The sequence below is a fragment of the Crocodylus siamensis genome, chromosome 15 (assembly GCF_052110815.1).
Source record: "Crocodylus siamensis isolate JL-2025a chromosome 15, ASM5211081v1, whole genome shotgun sequence".
Lineage (NCBI taxonomy): Eukaryota > Metazoa > Chordata > Crocodylia > Crocodylidae > Crocodylus > Crocodylus siamensis.
This window is the reverse complement of record NC_143409.1, coordinates 45,800,941-45,824,488: the sequence shown is the minus strand read 5'-3', so window position 1 is coordinate 45,824,488 and position 23,548 is coordinate 45,800,941. Positions and strand designations below refer to the sequence as shown.

The window sequence follows — 23,548 nt, the reverse complement described above, 5'->3', positions numbered from 1 at the left end:
TACTAAAAAGTTAAATGCCATAGAAAATAAAGGGTTGAGAGCCTTTTTAGAAGAGGATCAAAAACAAATAATTAAAAATAGAAACCAAGAGGCTAAATAGTTAAGTAAAAAGGAAAGAGTTGAATTTGGAAATGGGTAAAAAAAATTTAAAGACAAGGATTAAAATGGAGAAGGATTAAAATGGTAAGGAAAGTAATTGAAAGGGGTTAACAATTAAAGTAAACAAAGGTTTTAAAATATGGATAAGAATGGAAGCATTAAAATAAAAATTAAAATATGAAAATTTTATAGAAGAAAATAGAGGAAAATACCAAAAAAAAGGAAATTGTAAAAGATAAAAAAAAGACAAAAGGAAAGTTAACTGAAAAGTATTACAAGAAATAGAAACAAGGCAACAGTTAAGAAAACCAGAGAAAGGAATAAAATAAATTTTAGAAGTAATACAGAATATTATAGGAAGCAATTCAAATCGCCAGAAAGAAACAACGAAAATGTATAGGCAATGTGAAAAGGATGGAAGGAAAAAGAATAACAGGAATCAGGTGAGAATCTGAGAGTCCTAAAGGCAATCCAGTATCGGCTAAACACAGCATTAAAGAAAGGAAATCTGGAAGAGCCCAGTCATTAAATTCTGGAGTGGCACCCTTTTATGACTACTTCCTTCTGTAGGGGCCAGATCTGGAGAGGGCTGAGTGTCTAGTGAAACCTATGGCAGGTGCAGGTGCTGAAATGGCCTGGACTTTGCAAACGCCGATGCATGGAGGGTAAAATTCTCCTGTCATGGAAAGCCCCATGCATGAGGCCACAATGCTGAGCAACCATGCTGAAGTATAACTGTTATGTGGCACCTCTGGGTGACACATCGACAGTGGGAATTGCACCCTGGACCTTTGGATATAAGAACCTGAGCCTCTGCTGCCTGAGCTAAAAGACCTGATTCTGATAGCTCAGTTCAGTGGCTATAGCAGACTTGTAAACATCCACGTGGTCCAGCCACTAGTGGAGGACAGAGAGCCCAGTGAGCAAACACGGGGTTACACGGTACCCCTGATCATTGAGGGAAGCCCAAGGAAGGCGTCATGGACCCACCACAGAATGGCCACCTTCTGTTCTAGCACAGGTTGGAATAGAAGCTTCAAGGAACCCATGTGGCAGGCAGGCATGGATTTCACCTGCTCCACTTGCAAGGAGCCTGGATATTGGGACAGAAAGTGCATCTGTAGTCACCTGGGTCACCCATTTAAGTTCATTTGGAACATCATGTGAGTAAAGCTACTCATACGCCTAAATGTTTGCAGGATTGGGTTCTGCTACCCCCTGCCACCTTTGCAAGTAAGAGTAAATATGAGTATTGAAAAATTGGGAAGCACTGGGGCTGAGTCCCTCTCACGGATCCCAGTGTAAATCAGGAGTAATTCCATTTGAGTCACTGGGGCAGATTGTCTTGTACTTGCCTCAGTGTCAATCAGCAGTAACTCTGCTGAGGACAGTGGAGTTACACTGATTGTAAAGCTGATGACAACACAGTTGAGAATCAAGACTAACAACTTCAACAAGGCTACTCACTTGCATTGTTTGTATTGGCAGGATAAGGATCTGGCAGACGCAATACTACGGGTAGCTACTGTTGCTTTATCCTTACTTGCATTCATAGTTACGGTGGGGCAGGCAATAAAGATTTGGAACCAGATCCTCAGCTGATGAAAACCGGCAGAGCTCCTGTGACTTAACTGGAGCTAAGCCAATGAAGTTAGTGGATCATTTGGCTGATAAGTAACTGTTTGAGGTACAAGCCCGTATATGTCCAGAGGGAAGAGAGGTGGCCCCCTAGCTTAGATTTCATGCAGGCTGGGCCAGTTTTGGAGTAGTACCAGTCACCTGCAGCACCCATGGCAGCACAGCTATATCACAGTGATGGGCAGTACTGAAAACCTTACGGATATACAGCTGCTCACCACCCCAATGGATTTGGCCAGATGTTTGATAACGATGCAAAGAATGAATGCTACACCTGGGACGTCTCCCTATGCTGGTGAAGCAGGCTTGTGCCCTCTCCCCTCCCTCAGTTCCCTGCTTGGGACTTGCTTTTTCTGCAAAGTGCATCTGTGTTAGTCTGCTGCCAGCAGAAGCTTGACTATTTACTTATTAATAACAAACATTGCACTGCTCTGTGATGCTCCAGCTACTAGCCAACAGGGGAGAATTTGCTCCTATACCCGGGGCCTGGCTGAGGTATAGGCACCACTTTAGATGATCCCCGGTGCTCATGCCTCAAGCAGGTCCTAGATCCAGGAGCAAATTTCCCCGCTTTCTCTGCTTTGTGTATCTGATCTGTTGTCTTCTCTTTGCCTCTTAGGTTGTAAGCTCCTTGGAGCAGGGACCATGTTTTCTTCTGTGTTCTGTAGAGCACTGAGCATATTATACCTGCTCAGCATATAATAAACAGACCCTATAAGTGCCCTGGCTGTGGGGAAAAAACTTACGGCACAGGAGAGATTCCTCACAAGAGAGGAAACCCTTGTATGATTGCTAACTGTGAGTGGAATTTGGACCTTGTGACACAGAGAGAATGTTTTGGACAGAAAGTCTTATAAACACCCTGACTGTGGAGAAAAGCTTTGATCAGAGCTGATGCCTTGATACAAACAGAGACTCCACACTGTAGATGCCCTGGTGAGGGCTGGCTGAAATGGGTATCGGTATCTGGCTGTTTGTCTCTGGGGTCCAGGGCAACAAACACCAGGCAGAGGAGGAGACACTTTGATCAACTCGTCCTCATTGCTACAGCCCCAGCTGCTGCCATCCAGGTATGAGACAGACAGAGAACAAGCTGACACTTATCTTCCCCTAAGTTGAAGGTCCTCTTCCCGTGTTTGACAACCAATGCTGCCCCTCCCTACGCTTCGAGGAAGGGAATAGAGGTACACTGCCCTCTCTTCTTCCTTTGAATCCTGGAAGCAGGTGACTTATCTGGGTTCCCTGTTCCACTCTCTCAAGGGATCTGAGTGACACTGGCCCCTGTTTCTCCTATTCCAGTTGCCTGTTTCTGGAGCGATGCAGAGGAGGATGACTGACTGATTGCCTTGCAACCTCCTGCCACCCACATTCTTCTAAGACACCTGGCAGTCTCTTTATGGTCTCACCGAACCAAAGAGAAAACCATTGCCTTATAAAGAGGGGGATGTGGATGAAAGTTGGAGGGAACTGAAAATGGGAAATCAAGTGTTGGGGATGGAGAATATGGGAGCTGGAATGAGAAGAGTGGAGGAATAGTGGGGGTAGAGATAGCAGGATCAAGTGTGTGATGATGGGAATATATGGATGAGCTGAGGGGAAATGGTGGAAGATGTTGGGAGGTTATATAGTAGAAGGGAAAAATGCTAAGAAGCTGCTCCTAAGTCATTTTTCCTCTCTGTCCCCATCCCAGCCCCACTCCCCTTCCTACCTCCCAGTTCCATTTTATTCCCCTTTGTCCTGTCTCCTTTTCAGGCCATACTTGAGAGATTCCCCTTAGCAGTAACTCAAAGACAGAAGGTAAAACAAGAAACTCCCAGAGTAGAGTTACAAGGGACCTACGGGGACCAGGCCATCCAGCACGGGAAATGTGGGGAATCAGTCATTCCAGGATAGAAATAACAGGAGGGAAGAGGACATGGAGGTGAGACCTTGTTGCGTGAGTAATGCCCATGACAGCACAAGTCTATTCATGCAGAAAATTTTAGTGTGGTATGTAGAACTTGTTGCTGAAGAAGATTACTAGGGCAGACAATTTGGCCAAGGCTCCACAGCACAGCTGGGGGCCTGTATTGCAATCTTTCAGTGACAGAGAGCTCAAGTTTCTCCTCCAAGAGTCATCTGCCTTGATTCTAAAGGGAACAGCACACAGGGATGACTTCCATTTGTGCTAATGTCCCCTAGGAACAGAAACACGTGGTGCCAGTCCCAGTCCTATTTCAGGCCATGCCGTCCTGGATGTGGGTCTTGCCATTGTTTGAGAAGGGACCTAGGGAGACGAGCAACTTTGGCCAGACTGATACTCTTTGACAAGGTCAGAGGGAAAAGAAAAGCCTGGTGCTCTTCCAGGCCCCTCCTCCTCTGCCACAGTGACCTGGGTGGGGATGGCAGAACCTTAAACACAGACTGTCTCTGCTGTACTCTCCCCCATCCCCAGGGACATCCCTGAGGCGATAAAAGCCTCAGCTGGGATGGAAGATGGTGGAACCTGACCCTTGCACATGAAAGCAGTGGCTGGAAGATGAGTGGTTAATGCTATGATATTAGACAGCAATTACTTAATTACAATTTAAATGAGATTTATATATTTTCTAGTATCTATTCATTTGCTTTTGTAACTGGCTCCCACTGTCTTTCTCTCCAGTTGCCTGTACTTTCATATCAGCTTGGAAATGTTGTTTTACTGCTTGTGACCAGCAACGTGCTTGTTTGTTTTTTGAAATGCAATGTACTGGATTGGACTTTTTGTGCATTGACTTGTTATGATGGCTCACTTTTTTTATTCTTTTTTTTTTTTTTGATGAGTAGTAATAAATTAGAACTTAGTTATCCCAACACCAGTGTCTTGGATGCTTTCGGAGGAAAGGACAGGAAGAAAAGTTGGCAGTTACCAGCGTGACAGTGTCTTCTACAATATTTCTTTTTCAGTTACCAGTGAACTGTAAGAAGAGAAGCAAAAGGCGATTTTTAAAAGTACGTAAGAGAATTAAGATCTAACATTCAATAGGGTTTAGACACCTAAATCCCAGACAAAATTGTGAAGATAAATTATCAGTATTATCAACTGAAGCAGATCAAAATCAATGAGTTGGGCCCAAAAATTGGGAGATTAAAAAAATATACTTTCTCTTTGAATTGGGTTTCTGAGCCTTTGGGTGCACTGAAGTTGCACTCTGAAGTTTTTCTTTGTGAACATGAAGGTATAAAGCTTTCAGTTTTTTTAATGGAAGCTGATATTCTCACATATTCAGATTGTTACAACATTTGGAAAAAAGTACCTAAGAGTAAATCTTCAGAGACGTATTCTCAGAGACATAGATATGAACCAAGCAGCCCAGGCATCAACACTGAAAACCTGTATGAAACTCAGTACCTGCAGTAGTGTATGTTGTGAAACAGAAGATCTGTAGTAGGGACGGTCAGCTATATTTGCCAGCTACACACTCGTGTAAACCATATCCAGTGGGTAAGAGCTCTTGGCTGTAGTACCTGGTGTAGAGGGGCTCCACTAGTATGCCTATAGTTAGTCTGTAATAGTGCATTCAGTGAGCCAGCTTTAAGAGGAGGGCAGGTAAGCTGTGGCCTGGTGTTTCAAAACACTTTGTTGGAAGCATGAAGTACAGGATCAAATCCCCTCTAGGTGAGGAAAGCCTGAAACCTGGGCAAGTGCCCTAATCCCTGGGCCTAAAAAATGGTATGTTTTTCTTTCCCCACCATTTCACTTCAGGCAGGTGTATGCATACCTGAGCAGTTCTGTTCTATCACAAGTACAAACTGGATGCATCTACACGTGGAATTAACACAAAGCAATAAACTCTGGAGTGGTCTGAGCCTGAGTAAACTATTCTCAGGCACAGGTAAGCCTGGGACAGCAGCAATTTGAGGGTGGGGGGATGGGTGTCAGTCCTGGGCTCTGACTGGTGGTGGAGAGGCTGGCTGGGGCATGAGGCTGCTGGAAGTGCAGAGCCATATGGCTAGGCAGTAGTCTGGCCCCCTGCTGGCTGGGCTGATGGGTTTAATTTATGCCCATGGTCAGCATCTACATGTGTGTTTAATTGCAGTTAATTAACCTACCATAAGATAGTCCTATCACCAACAGGATAATCTTATGGCAGCATTAACTTACAGCAGACTAATAGTATTGCATGCATAGATGGTGATGCTTTACTGCACAGTTAATTAGTCTACTCTGCAGTTAAGTGCACATGTAGACACAGTTACAGAATCCAAACTGAGCATAAGTGCCTAAAATTACAGTTATGTGGATATGTAAGTGTCATTTAAGCACAGAAGGTGAAGCAGGATTTAGAACAAGCTGTCCTACTGGTATGTCCAATACTGTTGGGAAGAGATGCAATTTCCAAGGTGAGCACTAGAGTTGGCTGACACACTTGGTTGGTCATATATGCCAGACATGATACAAGTACGCAGAATATTTAGTGAACCCATCTGATTCAACAGTCCTATAGAAAATCAGGGAAATGTTGGAGCAACAAGTACAATTTCAAGTGGAATAGAGGATGAGATGAAGGAGGTGGCGAGAGCCTGGCAAGAACAGAAGAGGAAGTCCATTTTAAAGAAGATATGAATGTTCAAAGTAGAAACATGTTTCATGGACAGACCCTTGCACAAAGAATCCAATGATGCAGTGCTGCCCAAGGTTAACATGGCCCCCAGGCTCTTGCCCAGCTGCTGCTGCCCTCACTGCTCCAGTAGCTTAGGTGGCTGGAGTGTCCAGGCTCCACCTCCCTCTTCCAGGTTCTGCTTCCTATCTCTGCTTGTGTGGGGCTGGGCAGCTGGAAGGTGATGCATCTTCACCAGGGAAATCTGGGCTGCCCATGCCACAAGACAGGAGCCATGCTGTATGACCCAAGAGCAAGTCTTGTGTTGTTTGCATAGGGTTGGATGGTAGCTGGGCTGCGGTCATGGTAAGGAAATTGGGCTGACCAGGTTGCACATATAATGGAAAACAACCAAGCTGCTTATGCAGTGTGGAGAACCCTGGAGGTCTGCAGCCCTTGCAGTGTGTGGCCCAGGGATCTGCAGCCTGCACAGTGTATGGTCCTCCATTGTTTAGAAGTTGGACAGCAATGATGCTTGCAAAGAATACATGTATCGCATCTGCCTGTTACGTGTTTTGTATAACCCGAGGTAAGTCACCTAGGGTGACATTCTAGTCTTTACCATTTGTCAAAGTGTCCAGGTTTCATAGTATTTTGATTAAGAATGCCACTTACACACAGGTTAGAATTTGGTTCCTGTCAATGTGGAAAACTAGGTATGTATGCAAACTGGACATAATTACTGGCCACAAAACATGAGAGAGGCACTTCCCATCTTTTTATCCAATAGTTGGGGCAACTAGAGTATTAATTTAGGAAGCCAGTACAGGTACCCTTCACCCAGCAAGGGTTTGGACCTGGATCTTCTACTCTTATTAATGCTGGTGGGTCCAGATCTTCAGTGCTGTGTCCAGCATTGCATTTCAAGAAAAAAGGTAGACAAATTGGAAAGAATCCAGAGGGAAACAACAACAATTATTACAGCTCTAGAATATACAAAATGAAAAAGTTTGGAGAATTGGGATTGTTTACTCTAGAAAAGTGAAAATTGGGGGACAGATTCAATGACAATCTCCAAATTTAAAGACGTTTTTATAAAGATCATAATGATCAATGGTCCTGTATTAACAGGCAGGACGAAACATAATAACTTGAAATTGCAACAAAGGAGATTTTAGTTAGCTACTAGTAAGAACTTTCTAAATACCAGTATATGGGTAGTTAAACATTAAAACAAATTACCTAGAGAGGCTGTGGAATCTCTGTCATAGGAAGTTAGAAAGCTCATGTCAAGAGAAACATTTGTCTGGGATGGTTAAGACTGGATTCATCATGCCTAGAGCAGGGGACTAGGTGAACTTCTAGGATCCCTTCCTGCTCTGTTTTTCTAGTGTTTTATGTTTTTGCAAACACCTAACCACTTAGGATACATTTCTTCCCCATCTAAAGAAAGAAAATTACTTTGAGACCAATGAAGCAGGGCTTCAAAAAAAGAGAGAGAAAAAACCTTCTAGGCTTTAATTCAAGTTGCCTTTTTCAGGAATGTACTTAAGCATATGCTTGCTAAGTTGTTTTCCTAATATACATGTTTTCCTAAAACAGGGTGCTAACAAGAAACAGGCTGTGAAGTGACAAACAGGCAGAAATACAACTCATATCTACTCAGTTGTTGAGAAACCTATTCTGTGCTACTGCTTGTCTACATTGGGATTTTGTGTTAAGCAAGCCTTTGACAGCTGTTTTCACTTCACTGAGTCTTGCAAATAAAAGAAGTATATTTGGTTATGAAGTAGGCATTTACAGTTATGATCAATATACAGTTAACCAGAGTACAATCAAGTGCCAACACAAACAATGGGGCTGAAATACGCTGTGCTTTTAAGGGGATTATACATTTATCCAATCTACAGATAAGCAGCCGTTTGGGACTAGCATTGTGTTACGTAGTCAAACTGATGATTTGCTTATCTGTTATGCATGTAAGTAGAATACACTGCAACACATGTTCAAATACCATTTAGCAGTTGTGAAAACATGGTGGTGTGAGACTGGAGTGAGAGTATAAACCAACTGTGAATCCAGGGGAAAAACCTCTGTTTTGTCAGCTTCTGCTGAAGCCTGTGCCACCATTCCTTTACTGCTAGATATGCCTGCAATTCTACAACCATGCCTCCACATCAGTGTTTGAATGTTTCTTAAGATTTGGAAGGTATAGGTTAATGTATTACACAAAGCACCTGCCTTTGTCTACTCAAGTGCTAATGAATATCTTCTAGATCCCAGCCTACATAACGCCTAAAGTATGCTAGAGGGCTGTGGGCTTCTCATCTCCTAGCTACAGAAACAATTAGAGTAGGCTAAGACTGGCACCAATATTGCCAAAGTTTTGTTGGCTTTCAAATTAATTGCAAATGTGTTTGTTAAACAGGAAAAATATCGCATGTGAGAATGGAGGAAGGGGAACAGAGATGCATATTAATGGGAGATTATGGGGGAAGGGAGGGAGAAAGAGGGAATGCTAACCTAGGGGAGTTACTTGCCTGCTACACGGAGAAATTGTAGAGAAAGCATCTAATACTGATCTCACTCCTTGGCAAATATGCCTGCTTGTTGTATGATTACTAAAGGAACAGAGGGTGACTGACTCTTTCTCAGTGAAAATTAAAATTTGTCTGATAATGTTTTTTATTGGACCAGCTGTTTGATATTACCAAAGAAATCTGTTTCTTGCATATTTCCTGCATCATCGTAGCACTGTAGCTTTCTCTGTGCTTGGCTTATCGGTGGGGGGTGGAGCTTTCTGGGTCAGACACGCAATTGTTGCCTCTAGTGACCCGGAAGCTGGAGCGAAGCAGTTGCTTCTCCCTTGGTGTGGTCTGTGTAAGAATGAGACTTTTATTAAAGTTCCCTTTGTGTTCGGCTGAGGTGGGGGGACTTTCTCTGGTGGCTGGAATTAGCCCCTGATGGCAGACCTTAGCTCTGCTGGCATTGGCTTCCAAGCTAGAAACTGCAGGTAACTGAGAGAATTTAGGGATATTTCTGAGTATGTGTTCTGGGTTTTTCCAAATCCCAGAGTTCCTGTTTTTACATACAGACTCAATCCCATTTGTTATGGGAAAGTAAATCCTTCAGGAATGAAATAGTGCCCAAGCCTCCAAGCAAGAAGCAAAAGATAAGAGGGAGACTGAAAAGGGAGAGCAAGAGGAAATGCAAGGAGAAAGGTTACCGACTGTCAGGCTAACCCTAATCCTTTTACTGCAGCGTTCCTGGGCAAAGTTGTGTTCCTATGAATAAAGGAAAGAGCAGAGGGAGGGAAAACCAGTTCTTCCTCTGACTGATGCTATGCTAAGAAAATGGTCTGCGTCAGGGGTAATATTAGGGGACATTCCCCGTACTCATTAAGAGGCATAGTGGTAAATGGATGCACAATCTCTTGTGAAAACAGCCTGGAAAACTGTTACTAGATGGTAAAGCCATTGGGGGGTGGGGCATTTAATGAAAAAAAGTAAGAACTTAACTTGTTATACTGGGGAGAGAAAGTTTAGGGAAAAAGCATCAGGTGAAACTTGTCTACTGTCTGCTGCTACTGAAAGATTGCTGACCCCCAATCTCCATTACAAAACCTTGCTATCTTAAAAGGCCATAATATGTTTTGTGGGTCACAAAGTGTGTTTTATTCTTGAGAAATCACAGTATTTAAACTTACATTTGAAATTCAAATAAAAATTAACACCAGAGGTTGTTGGGTTGGTTGTGGGGGGGAGGTTGTGAATTGTATTGGAATGGTTTCTTTAGCTCAGTGTGGAGTAAAAAAAATGGCTGTTTATTAACTGTTCTAACTCAGACAAAGTGTAGTCTAAATCTGTTAGTTTCAAAATGAGAGTAGTTTGATGCTACTTATCACTCATGTGGCTGGAATATAAATATATTAATGGGCACTGAAATTGTTAGTACCTTGTTGGGTATGCTAGCTAATAGTCTCCTACCTTTCCATAGCATTAGGCAGTTATGAGAAGTTATTTCTTTAATATGTTTTGATCAACCAGACAGGCTCATTTGATGTGATAAGAATGGATTTTACTTTATTTGTATTAATTCCATTTTTGGTTTAGTTCCTTCATATATTGGGTGCATATGGATCAGATGCATCCACCATGCCTAGAGCAGTGAGGATCTCTGGGATAGATAACAGACACAAATCAGTAAAACCTTAGCTCTGTTCCATAAACTCTGTTTTCTAGTTCTCATATCATGTCAGATTTTGACATGCTTGTAGGATCCCTTTATCTTGATTTTTATGTCCCTTGCCAGCTGCATCTCACATTGTGCCTTGGCCTTCAGAGTTTGTCAAACCTGCTTGTAAACATTTCCAGTGATGGAGATGCCACACCTTTCCTAGCCAGCCTGTTCCAGTGCTTAACTGTCCTCCTCCTGTTTTGATTTCTAATCTAAGTCTCATTGAAATTTAAGCCCATTACTAGTTGTCCTATGCCCAGTGGACATGGGGAATAGTTTATAACTTTTCCTCTCTTCAGTAACCTTTCATGTATTTGATGATTATGATCATGTCACCCCTCAGTCTTCTCTAAACAAAACCAATCCAGTTCTTTCAACCTTTCTTCACAGGTCAAATTGCCTAGACCCTCTAATCATTTTTGCTGTTCTCTTGATTCTCCCTCTGGTCCATGTCTGTCTTGAAAATGCAAGACCTAGAAAAGATACATTAATACCAACTGTGGTTTTACCCGTGGGTTAGGGGGTTTGAAATGCTATCATATTATTGATTTCTGTTCAGTTTGTCATCTGCTATAACCCTTGGTTTTTATTAGCTGAATTAAGCAGGGGCAGTGAGGTGCATGCTTTATCAAATGCCGTTGGTCATATCTGCAGGGGTGTAGGTTGTAGCTGTGTTTGTCTAAGGACGTAGGAAGACAAGGTTCTTTGTGTGAATCTGATATCTTTTATTAGGCCAACTTAAATAGTTGGAAAAAACATTTCTTAGCAGGCTTTCGGGTTTAAAAACCCTTTGCCAGGCTCATTTTCAGCCCAGTCTTGACAGCCGCTAATCCTAATATCAGAAAAGGAAATGATTTTGTGTCTCCATAAAGTTTAAACATGACCTACAAAAGAAATATATGAATACAGTTTTGGTAAGAATATTTGCTTCCTGACTATGAGAAAAAAATATGAAGAATATTTTATTTCCTTTCTTTTTAAAATGAGAAATTATGTTCTTAAAAGTAAACAAAAGCCCTTTGAACAGCAATAAAGGTAGAAACCCTTTAAGTTTTAGGGCACATAAAAAGTGGTATCTAATTCTTTCCCAGAGCAGGTATTATAGTCATAACCATTGTTGGCAGCTCTCGTGATTTTTTTGCAAGTCTCACAATATTTGTTGCTTTCCTGGAGTCCAGGGATGTGAAAAAACTACTTTCAAGTTAGAAAGAAATCAATATTTTGTTAGCCTTTGTGGTTGTATAAAAAAATTGAAAAATGAAACCCTAGAGGTTCAAAAGTTAGAGGACACACAAAATAATTCAGAACTTTTTGTTTTAAAAACTCAGGATTTTTAAGCATGTCACTTAAGGCTTTTGAACAGGTGAGGTGAGGAGTTTGGAGTCAGTGTTGTGGTTGTGAGAAGAAGTAACGGCGTCAGTTCAGTTCGGGGGTCTCTTCCAGACCAAGCAAAAGTATTAACTCCCATTTCAGTAGTTGCAAATAACCGGAGGGAAGACCTTTTTCTCCTGTACGGCACATAGAGGGAAAAGGGGATCGTTATGGATAAAGTTGTTTTGCATATTACAATCCCAATGGCACAATACACAGGGTCACCAGTTTTTTGAGGAAACAGTATAGTCTTCTGTTGCACTTTGCAGAGGCGACTGTTCGCGAGATCCAGTGCCTCTAATTATCAAATGTTTCTACAAAACCCTTCCAGATTATGGACATTTGTCATTTACCTCCTAGTAGTGAATGTTAATAAAAAATCCCTCAGATCTGATAAATTTTCTTTCTGATTGCTGAATGCTAAAATCAAATATCCTATTTTTTGTCCCTTTGCAGTCTAGTAGTCCAATATTAATAAAAATCCACTCAAAAATTTGTCAGTGATCTCCCCTAGTTATCCAGTATTGAAATAAATTCCCCCCGATTCTGGATTGTTTTAATTTTGGGGGGTTTTGCACTCTTTTGAACGCCAACTTCCGGCCTTGGAGAAAAACTGCTACCTGGGAGAGCTGTTCCATCACATGGAAGTTCAGCGATCAAATGTATCCCTCCTCTCGGATAATGAAACTGCTCACGGGTGACACTGGTGACACTTGTGTTTGCGATGCGGTGACCAGACCTCTTGGATGAGCACGACACCGAGAGCCGGGGGCGCCCCTCCCCCCGGGCCGCGCCGTCACTCAGCCGTTAACGGCCCTGCGCAGTCCCCGGCACCTGCTGCCGCCGCCTGCTGCCGGCCCAGCCTCTTCCTGCCTCCCCGCTCCGCCCGGCAGAGCCGGGACTTTTCTAGTCCTTTACCGCATATTCGTATACATCCCCCAGACATTTCTCCCCTTTCATTCCCAATTTTGAAAGAAAATGCTAATTTTCTACTCAGGTTTTCCTACTCGTGACAAATCCCTGAGTAGTGGAGAGAAAAATATCCCCTTCGGGAGTTTGTTTTTTTCTCTCTCCAGTTGGCAGAGTTCTGGGATCCCTCCCTTCCTCTTGCTAACTGTTGAATATTGATGGAGGATCTCTCCAGGGTTCACATTTCCCGTACGACTAGCACGTCTCCTCCGACAGCGTCTCCTTCTGTTCAAGTGTCAAATGTTCCTGCTATGACGGGGAGCTCCCCTCAGGGTCGGCGGGGCCCGCGGCTAACGCCTTCCCCGCCGGTCCCGGCACGGAGCTGCCCGGCGTCTCCAACCGCCGCGGGGCTGCCCTGGCTGCGCCGCGGCACGGGGCAGGGCCCGGACTTCTCCGCACCCTCCCTCCGCTTCGCCCTCTTAGCTGGCACCGATCACGTCCTGACATGATATTCCTGCGGGTTCAGTCCCCGCAGCCTTCCCAAGGACACAGCGCTGCCGTGCCGCCGCCTGCGGGGCCGCGGGAGAGGCAGGTGCAGATCTCCGCAGCGAGACCCCTGCAGCGCGGCCTCCTGCTGCCGCCCAAGTGCCCTAAACAGCGGCCACGGCCCAGGGGCAGGAAGGTGGTTCCCCGACCCCCAGCATCACACACCCGCTAGTCATGGCCGGGCTGTTATTTAAGGTTCAGAATTTCTCTGACACGACGTGCCATCTGCGCAACAGTCGTCTTCTCAGTAGGATCTTCTTAAACAACATGGAGGAATGATCCTGCACCCCAGTGTCAGGACTCAGAAGAGTTCCCATCTGAAGCTAAATGAACACGGTCTCCAACTGAGGCAAAACAGTTCCTAGACACAGTAACAAATGAGTTTCTTAAAACTTTTACATAAAGTGTTTTTTTCAGATGTTCTTTTTTAGGACGCTAACATTTGCTGAAGGATGAGACAGGCTGTTTGTTAATCATTGTTCCTAGCTGAGCAGGGAGGACGAAGAGGGAGAGGGGGAAGAAATTGGGGACAGAACCATAATGGCCAATTTCTGTGACTCTGCAACAGCGGCAACTACCTGCAGTGGAGCCAGGCTGACAGTGGCAGAAGATGGGGTGCTAGTCCAGGGAGGGCAGCCACTGTCTTTGTGCCCCTCTAAGTCAGTGCCCAGGGCTGCAGCCTCACTTCCCCACCATTAGCTATGCTTGTGCTGCACAGCACAGCGCAGTCGTTGATACCTGGCTTAATTCAAGATCAGACAGTTCAGGTAGCAAAGTCAGTCTAGCTACAGCAGCAGGACAGGCTGTATGGGCTAATTTGTCCTTCAGTAGGGTATTTCAGGGTAGTGTAGTTACTCCTACACTAGAACAGAATGCATGTAGACTTCCTCTGAAAGTACAGTAGGAGAAATTAGTGGAGAAAGAAGCTACAGACTCCTAAGCCTGTCTGGAGCCATATATTGTAGCTCTCCTGGGCAAAGTCATTTTCCTTGAAATAAGGTGAAAAGCAGAGGAATAGCCAGTTCCTGCCCCTGCCTAGTCCTCGCCTTTCTGAACAAATGCCTTTGGCAACATCAAGGGGAATCTCCCAGCTCAGCTTTGTGGATTCTGCTCTTTTCTAAGGTTTGGTTCAGGGACTCTTGAACTGGGCACAAATGGGTGGGAGTCAAAAAAGCCTTGGTAGGTTTAGTCCCAGCGAAAGGGGCTACTTCCATGCTGTCCTAAGCAACCTAGTGATATTCCATAGTCTGTACACAATGTTTGCAAGAAAAAAACCGGAGGGGGGTAGGGGTTTAAAATGGATTAAAGCCCTTCTAAAACCTGGTCAGCTACTTTTCTTTCACTGAAAGCCTGTAGAGTAGCATCCCTGTTTCACTTCTTTTTGTCTGCAACCTCCTCCTGAGGGATGGGGAAGGAAAATGACTGTAGATGTGCAACATCAAGTAGAGGATTTTCAGATGCTGCTGATGTGTTTCTTCTCTGGGAGTTAACAGCAGTATTGTCCCTCTCCACCCTAACTTCCCCCAAACACATCCAGTTCTTAGATCCATATCCCTGAAGGGAACTTGCTTGGATTTCTACCATGATACCATCTCTAGACTCCATTTGACAGTTACATCTTCCACATCAATCTCTGAGTAATTCATGAGGATTAATGTAAACATCTGTGTCACTGTCTGCTGGGAGGGTTGAGCTCTCTTATTTTTCCCACTCTGGGACTTCCTTGTAGTTATGGAGGGGTTTGCAGGAAAGAGGGGTTTCTCTATAAAATAATCTCTCATATGGCCTCCTCCCTTGTGAGCAGAGATTACCAGAATCCCCTGATATTGCCAGGGTCTTGTTGTTCTCTATATACTCTGGAAAGTTTTAAGCAGCATTGGCATCAGAGCTGCTTGCCCACAGACTCGGGAGAAAAGTGCAGATGCACTAAAATTGGAGCAGGACAGAGAGGATCAGCATAGCCCCACTGACATATGTATTAGCCTGGATCAGCATGGCCTCTTTCAAGACTGATGCAAATTTATGATGCATGACAGTGTTTGGAAGGAGCTCCTGTTTGCTGTGAGAAGGGTATACAGGTTGTGAAGTTTGCTAATCTGTTGCTTCTCAAATTGTCATCAACAGGCAAGACAGATTCTTTTCAGCACCCAAACAGTGCATGAGCTGGAGGGATTGCCATGACAGCAGATCTTGAGTTGGAGACTTTCAAATGTCCTCTGGTTTTTGAAGCTGTACATATAGCTCAGGGAGAGGCAGAATCATAAACTTCTTGGAAACCCTAACCTGAGCTTCTTCCTCAGCTGGGCCTCCAGTCCAGGGGTGGGCAACCTGATGCATGTGTGTCAAGTGGCACAGGCAACCTCTCAGTGTGGCACCTGGCAGGTTGGGGAGGGGATAGGTAGCACAGCAGCAGCTAGGAAAGAAAGCAGAGCATCCCCTTGGGCAGGGCGCACAGAGCAGGCAGGCAACAAAGCAGAACAGTACGTTGGGCAGCAGAAGGGCATCACAGTGGCATTGGGGTAATGTACAGGACTAATTTGTTGGGCACCTGCCAAACAAGTTGGGTCTCACTGCTCTAGTCTATCCAACTGGCTGTTCCCAGGTCTTACACATCTTTGAGGTTCTCTCTTCAGGGTCCTCAGTGTTGGTAAAAGCTGAGTCCTGGGTAGCTTTCCCTCCAGTTGAAATTTAGAAGATACATGTCTGTTTGCTATGTAAATGTAATACCCCCTTTAATGAGTTTCTGGATTTGCTCCTTGCAGAGATGCAGCCCAGACATTTTACTGAATCAAAAAGGATTTCTGTTACCTTCATAAAAGCTCCCCACTGATGTTTTAGCTCAACCATTAATTATGGACTGAGATGAAGGAGTAAGTAGCTGAGATTCTCTGACCTGCACAGTGCAAAAGGGCCATCACAGTCCCTTTTGGCCTGAATTAATTAATCCTTTGCTATACAGATGGATACAAGAATGCTGACAGTGAGGCAGATAGTGAGTTGTGATTATTGCTGCTGCTTGACCTCAAACTAGAGACACAGCTATTCTGTACTAAAGCTTTTTGTTATTTTTATGACCTTGTCTATTTGTTTGCTTCACCAGATTGCTAAGTTTGGCCTTCTGAAGTGTATGTTCTTTGTAGCAAGGCCTGTCTTTTACTTCATTTGTATGATACTCAGCACAGGACTGGATCACTTGGTGCTAGCACAGTACACCTACCATGTGCAATACCATTGTAAACTGGACTCCAAATTATTTGATCTGTTTACTGACCTGTCTCAAGACAAGTGTCTCACAGGCTGAAATGCAAGAGCTTATCTACAGAAAAATTTCATTCATCAGTAGAAGGAAAAAGACTTTTGTCTATGTGATTCCTCTTGCCTAAGGGCAGCTTGGTGTGTCTGAATGACATTCTCCTCAGGGTGAACTTATTAGGGTTAGAAGCACACAAAGGACCCAAGTTTAGGACATTTGCTGGTGCTTCATAATAACAAGTTTTGCTGTAGATGCCTTTTCATTGGGTGCCAGTAACTGTCTGGATAGGTTATGCTTGGGAAAGTAATTGCACCTATTCAGGACAGATATGAAACAGGCAGCTGTCTCTGTGTGCAGTGAGGGCAGGAGACAAAGAATCTCATGCTGAGACCAACTGCACTGCAAAGGCATCCTGCACTCTGCAATTCCTTTGGCTGAACTACCAGACTATCTGCCTAGGGATCCATTTAGCTCAACATCCCGTCTACCACAGAGCCTGTACCAGCTGCCTCAGCAAAAGGTGGGGAAAAAATCTGTCATCGAAAGGCATGAAAAAAATCCTCAGAAGATAAGTTCCTTGTAAACCCTGTCAGGTTGAGGTTGGCTTATGTTCTGATGGAGAAGTATTTGTCACCATGTGTAATATTATCTTATATTTTCACTATCTTATAACTCTTGGTATTCTTGTTATCTGTTAAAGCATCCAGTTTTGGCCCCTCATTTAGCAAAGTACTAATGTATATATCTGGCTTTAAGAACTGGATCATACATAGACTTGTTGAAGTCAGTAGGAATACTTCCACACTTCGAGTTAGGCTTGAGCCTAAGCAATGAGCAAGGTGTTTTAAGGTAAAGTGTTGAGTTAAAGCAGCTTTTTAAAAAAATCCATGGGCCAGATTTCCAGCTGATGAAGACCGTTACAGCTCTGATGGGAGTAGTGGTGTTACACTGCTTTATACCAGCCAAAATTACTGCCCAAAGTAAAAAGAAGGATGAAAATCACTTTTCTTCTCCACCAAGTTTCACTCTCTTGATACCGTTCTTTGAGTGTCAGTTCTCCATCCATGATAATTACCTGCCTTGATTTGCAAGAGTATGAGGGGGTAGCTTTTTTAGTATCCAGTAGATGCTCATATGTGGCCAATATAAGCATAAAGAGTGCCTAAAGTAGCAATTTCTAAAGGGTGTGCCCCGTAAGTGGCATGCATACCTGACAATAATTAACATGAATGGAGAACTGACATCCAGAGAAGCATACAGACCTCTGGGCTTCTGTATACTGTTGAAGGGGTGAGTCCTAAGCAACATGTCCTATCTACACGCCACTGAAATCCACAGGAATGCTCCAAACCTGGAGTCATCTTGGATTTAGGTAAATACAGCATATGTACACAAACACATCCCTTTTTTGGGTTGTGAGAGTGATGTATGCCACCAATTTTAACACAGAAAAAAATTCAGAAAAAAGTGTGCCCCAAGCATCAAAAATCTGGGAAACACTGGCCTGTTTCAGAAAGTCCGCACCTCTGAAATATATCACCCAGTGGACTGCATTTACCATACAAGGAGACACATATTTATGTGCATGCATTATACACACACTATCTTATAAATGAATATTATGATTCTCACCCCCCCATGCAACAGAAGACTGTTTTTAAGCTGCAGCATAGGGTTACCATATTTCCAGTTACAAAAAAAGAGGATACCTATGGAGCAGGGGGGAGGGCTGTACATGATTGTGGGGGTCCAGTAATATGCCAGTGCCCTGCCTCTGCTCATTCTGTTGCCCCTCACTCCCAAGTCAGTCTCCCACCCCTGTGGTGCCCTTCACTCTCAACCCACAGGCCCCTGGTGCTGCCTGTGCCCCGCAGTCCCGACCCACATTCCCCCGATCTCCTGGCTGCCCCTGTGAGCAAAGCTACCCACCCTGGTGCAGCTGGCCCAGCTACGCAACTCCCTGATGCCCCTGAAAAGCCTCCCCGCAAGATCCATTTGTATGTCTGATCCTTCCTGTTCCATGTTTCTGTCCCCAGTGGAGAGGATGAAGATTAGGTTTCATTAGTCTTGGCCACCAGAGGTCACTACTAAAGGAAAAGCAGCGGCTGTGTTCTGTTTTTTCTCTCCACCATGAAGGCTGGGGCTGAGTTTCCTGGCTTGGAGATTGCTGCTGCTGCTGCTTTTTATAAATGGTATTTCAAATGAGTAGCTGCAGTAGCTCAACAAGGCCAATACTCAGGACAGACCTTTACGGCTCCATTTAATGATGCCAAATCAAAATGGGGGCTTTCTCCAGTGACTGAAACTAGTCCCCCTAGCCTCTGACAGTACCAGAGCCAGAAGCTCCCATAACAGAAAGTGACCTTAGGAAAGTGCTGAGGACCAGCAGGATGGTGATTCCTGCACAAATGCCTCCCTTACTCTCCCCTATCTCTTTGAGACTCAGAATTGCTGCATTTATTGACATACACAGGCTCTCACTAGGATCAAGAGATAATTTAATTATGGGACAACAAACCAGTGTATCAGCCAAAGGGAAGGAAAGGGAAAGGCAGAGAAAAACTACAAGAAATCATGAGAGTCATAGTCAGGCACACCAACTGCAGCTTTGCAGAGCACAGCTGTCCTGTGAACAAATGAAGAGAAGAGAGGACAAGCCAGTCCCTTTCCCTCCTTTCCATTGCTGAGGAAAGGGGAACAATATGGGAGAATCTTCCAAAGGGATTGCTTAGATTCTGCTTACATATAGCATTTCAATCAACAGCTCTGTTACTATAGGTGATTTTCTAATGTTTGGGTGGATCTAATTGTAGTGAGGGGGAAATGGGTCTGTGCTATAACCCTGTTTTCTCAAGCATGGAAAAGTCAAGAACTTCTTTCAGAGAAGAAATGGGATGTGACATAGGCAAGAGCCAGGTCTAAATCTTCCCTCCTTGCCCTGACAGGCTATAGAATAATAACCAGGATTTGCTCTGCCTCCTACCATGGGACTGGAAAAGAAATTACGGGGAAGCTGCCTCAGTCAGAGGATTGTTGAGGAATAACTGGAACAGTGATAGAGCCAAATGTTAATGAGAAAAATTAGCAGAAAAGACTTGCAGTGTCATACATAGAGTAAAGCCTGGTTTTTTTAGGAACCTGTTATTTGGGAGACAGTAGAAATTCCCTGATCTCTTCATTCTGCAGGAAGAACTGTGATTTGCCCAAGCTCTACCACAGGTTATCACAGGACAGCCAGTGGCTTCTGGCAGCTGTTTTCAGTCCTAAAGAGAGAATGTTTATAGCCTGAAAGCTACAGTATTGTCCTAAGGGGTAGATGTTATAACACTCTCCGCCTACCTACAAAGGTGGGGTAAGGAGGAATTGTAATAATATTTGTTTTCATCTCTAGTGGGGATAAGGACAAGAAATAGCAGGCCTAAATTACTGCAAGGGAGATTCAAGTTAGACATTAGGCACATCTCTCTACAGAAGAGATTAGCCAGGCAGTTGGTGGAATTTCCCTGTGTAGAAGGTATTTAAAAACAGGCTAGCCCAGGGGTCAGCAACCTTTTGCAAACACAGGCTGCAGCTTGCAACTGGTGTAAAGCCGCTGGCTACTATTTCTTTCTGGTTACTCCAGTACCGGTAAGCAGAGAGTGCAATGAGGAACAACAGCCCTCCAAGTAGGCTGTAATAGCTGGTTAGAGCTGCTTCAGAGGATGGGCATGCTATTAGTAAAACATGGATCTGTTCTTAGTAAAACATGGACTGAATCAGACTTTTTTTAATTAAAATATATTTCTATATGTAGAGTTATATATATACAACCTCTGTCATAAACTTTCCATCACATGTCTTCAGGATCCAATCCCTTTTGCGAGCCATATCTGGCCTGTGGGCTCTAGATTGCTGACCCCTGTGTTGGACAAATATTAGTCAGTAATGGTTTATATAGAGATAGTCCTGCAGTGAGATGGACTAGATGTACTCTCAAGGTACCATTTAGCCCTAATTTCCGTAATTGTTTGCTCTCAGCTAAATAAGAATGTGTCAACTTCTGCTTCTCATGTCCTGTCATCCTTTCCAAGTTTGAGTACGAAAACAGGTACTTACTACTACTCAATCTGTAGCTTTAGCAAGGTCCTCATTGGTGCCTGGTGTGTGACTAAATCTGATAACACACTCCTTAATTCCCTTTAGCAGGATTTTGAACTCAGTCTGTGACATCCTTGGTAACTAAGAAGAATTGTGGATCCTGGCAACCCCAGGTTTTGTGCAAAGGGAAATTCCAAGAGGTGCCTGCAAATGTGAGGAATTCAAACAACTGAAAACTACTGAACAAGTTGTGCATCTTCTCACTGGGTTCAGATTGGCCACAGTAGATATAGCTTCAAGACATCAGGCCATCCTGCCAAGCCTGGCTGAAACCTTCCTGTAGCTCCTTCCTCTACCTTCCGGTGCTCAGACAAGTAATAGAAGAATTGGAGACCAGGGACTAGGAAGGATTGTTGCAGAGGAAAATGTCATAAAATCTACCTTCCACATTAAGTCTTTTTGTCAGTTCATAGGTCCCAAGGCATGTGGTTTTATACCCCTTCGAAAGAGTCCGTGACCATTAATTATAATCCCACAGATCCTTCACAAAGGAATCTCTTTTTAAATCTCACTAAGTTCTTGGCCTCAACTCTTTTCTGTGGCAAGCAAGTCAATTTACACATCATGCAAAAAAGTATTTGCATATTGAATTTGCATCCCTTTGAATTTCAACAAATGTCCCCTTGTTTTGTTATGAAATTCCTGATCTACTTGGTCTAGTCCATTCATTCTTCTATATACTTTTATCAGTTCCTTAATTAATTATCTCCTTTCTAACATAAACAATCCACATCTATTCAGCCTTTCTTGAAAGCACAGGTTTTTCCCAGTCATTTAGTTGCACATTACCACCTCATCAGCATTTTCTTTATTGGTATAATCAAACTGTGATTTCTCAGAGTGATTAGACATTTACCAGGCACATATCTTTAGCCAAATGCTGTTGCCTTTACCCTTATCATGACAATGGAAGATGCTTTAATTCTGACAAACCAATGAGGATTTTAAAAGTTAACCTGCAAAAGATAAGGAAATTCACTTTGTGAATCCTTTTTTCTTCTTTATAGTAATTTCAAAAGCCTTTTTAAAAATCTAATTTCATTAAAAAATTATGTTCTTAAATGTCTTAACATCCCTAAAAGAGCTTTTAAAAACTAGTCAGTTTATAGCAGTTAAAAATGTTGCAAACAAGACCGGCCTGTTTTTCCTTATACATTTAAATCGAGGGGTTTGGGGTTTTTTTAAACCTGTAATCCCTGACTGGAGACATGTAGTTAGCTAAAGACTGGAATTAAGATTCCAGTTTAGTTATTGAGTCAACAGCTCCAGAAAAATCAATTCTGATTTGCCCCCGTTTCCTTCTAATGGTCAACTGTCCTCAATCTATTCCTTATTTTGAAGGACAGTTGCTATGAGTTGTATTCCAGGTGAATGGGGGTGGTTTAAATACCTCAATAATCTACTTTCTCCCTCGTTTAAGATTCATGTTTCCCTTATTAAGTCCACTAAAACTCAGATTTTTGCAAAGTAAAGTGAACAAACATTGAACCAGGCTTCCCTCATTTGTAAAATGGCATTTCTCAGCTGTTAAGAGTTAGCTAAACTCTGACAGATCTTTGCTGCTCCCTACCAGGGCCTGCATAACTGAAATGTCTCTGGCTTTTAAAGCAACCCCATTGTACTAACTCCTAAATAAGCACCTATCCCTGTCCTGCTGCTACCTGTTCCCAAGTGCAGTATAGACACAAAAACAGGAGCTACTCTCCAGTAACAGCCTCACAAACACCTGTGCAGAGGTAAAGTTACCTCTCTACTTTGCACTTTGCTGCTTCTACATTCAAGTTTCATGTTAACTCCTTCAGACAGTGTCACCCCAGAAGCTCACATTTAGTTGGCTTCTGCCATAACCCCCAAGTGTTTCAGGGAAACTTCTTTGCAAGGTGCAACCCTGCCCTCAGAGGCATGGCACATGTGGTGGATTGCATCCAGCTGACCAAAAGATTCAAATTGCTCTTTAAAAATGCCTCTCCTCTCATCATTATCAACTACTCCACCAGTTGGTGTGTCCTTCCTAAACTTCATCAGCAATAATTGTGTATTTTCTTTCAGATAGCATTACACTAGTCAATAGTTTTAAACAGAGAATCAGTTTTTATAGGACAACATCGGGAACACCTAGATTCAGTGGTGGGTTCCCTTTAGCAACTTCCTTTTTTTGCAGTTTAACATTTACCCAATTCTTAATCTATTTACTATATACCTCTGCTGACTTTTTTTATTTTTTTTTAAATAAGGCTAATCTTTAAATTAAACTTACAATTTCATCACCAATATATCAAGTTCACTTCACAGGACCTATTTTTCATAAAACCATGTTGATTATGCCATCCTTTAGATGTGTATTGATTGAGTCCCCTTTCAGCCATTCCGGTCACTTTTCTGGGATCAGCATAAGGTGAACATCCCATTTGCAGGGAAGGTTCTTTGAGTAGATACTATATCTTTTATGAAACCAACTGAGTAGTTGGGAAAAAAGTTCTTTGCAAGCTTTTGGGTGTAATCACCCTTCTTCAGGCGTAGAAATCTCTGCTGTTCTGCACATCCCATTTGCCCTCTCTAAATACAGCCACAATACAGCAATATTTCAGTCCTTTGGTCTTTCTCCATTATTGATAGTTCTCTTTTAAGCAAGCACACGCATTATTTGTCGGGGTGACAGCTAGCACAGAAATACATTTTATTACTATAAAATAATTTTCCTGCTAGAGCTGTATGGCAGTTCCTGACTATGTAGCAGGCAACACCACATCTTACTGGAACCAGCTGGGGGTAAATAGGCACTTCTGGGGAGTGTATTTTT

General features: G+C 43.2%; 1 protein-coding gene across 1 annotated transcript in view; it reads left to right on the top strand.

The window, feature by feature from the left end:
* The first annotated feature begins 9,188 nt into the window (after positions 1-9,188).
* The window catches only part of LOC149852522 (butyrophilin subfamily 1 member A1-like), a 30,597-nt gene continuing 16,237 nt past the window's right edge, over positions 9,189-23,548 (top strand). The window contains exon 1 of the mRNA XM_090030134.1: positions 9,189-9,309. Coding sequence (XP_089886260.1) covers positions 9,260-9,309 — 50 coding nt within the window. The 5' untranslated portion in view covers positions 9,189-9,259. The remainder of the gene's footprint in view (positions 9,310-23,548) is intronic.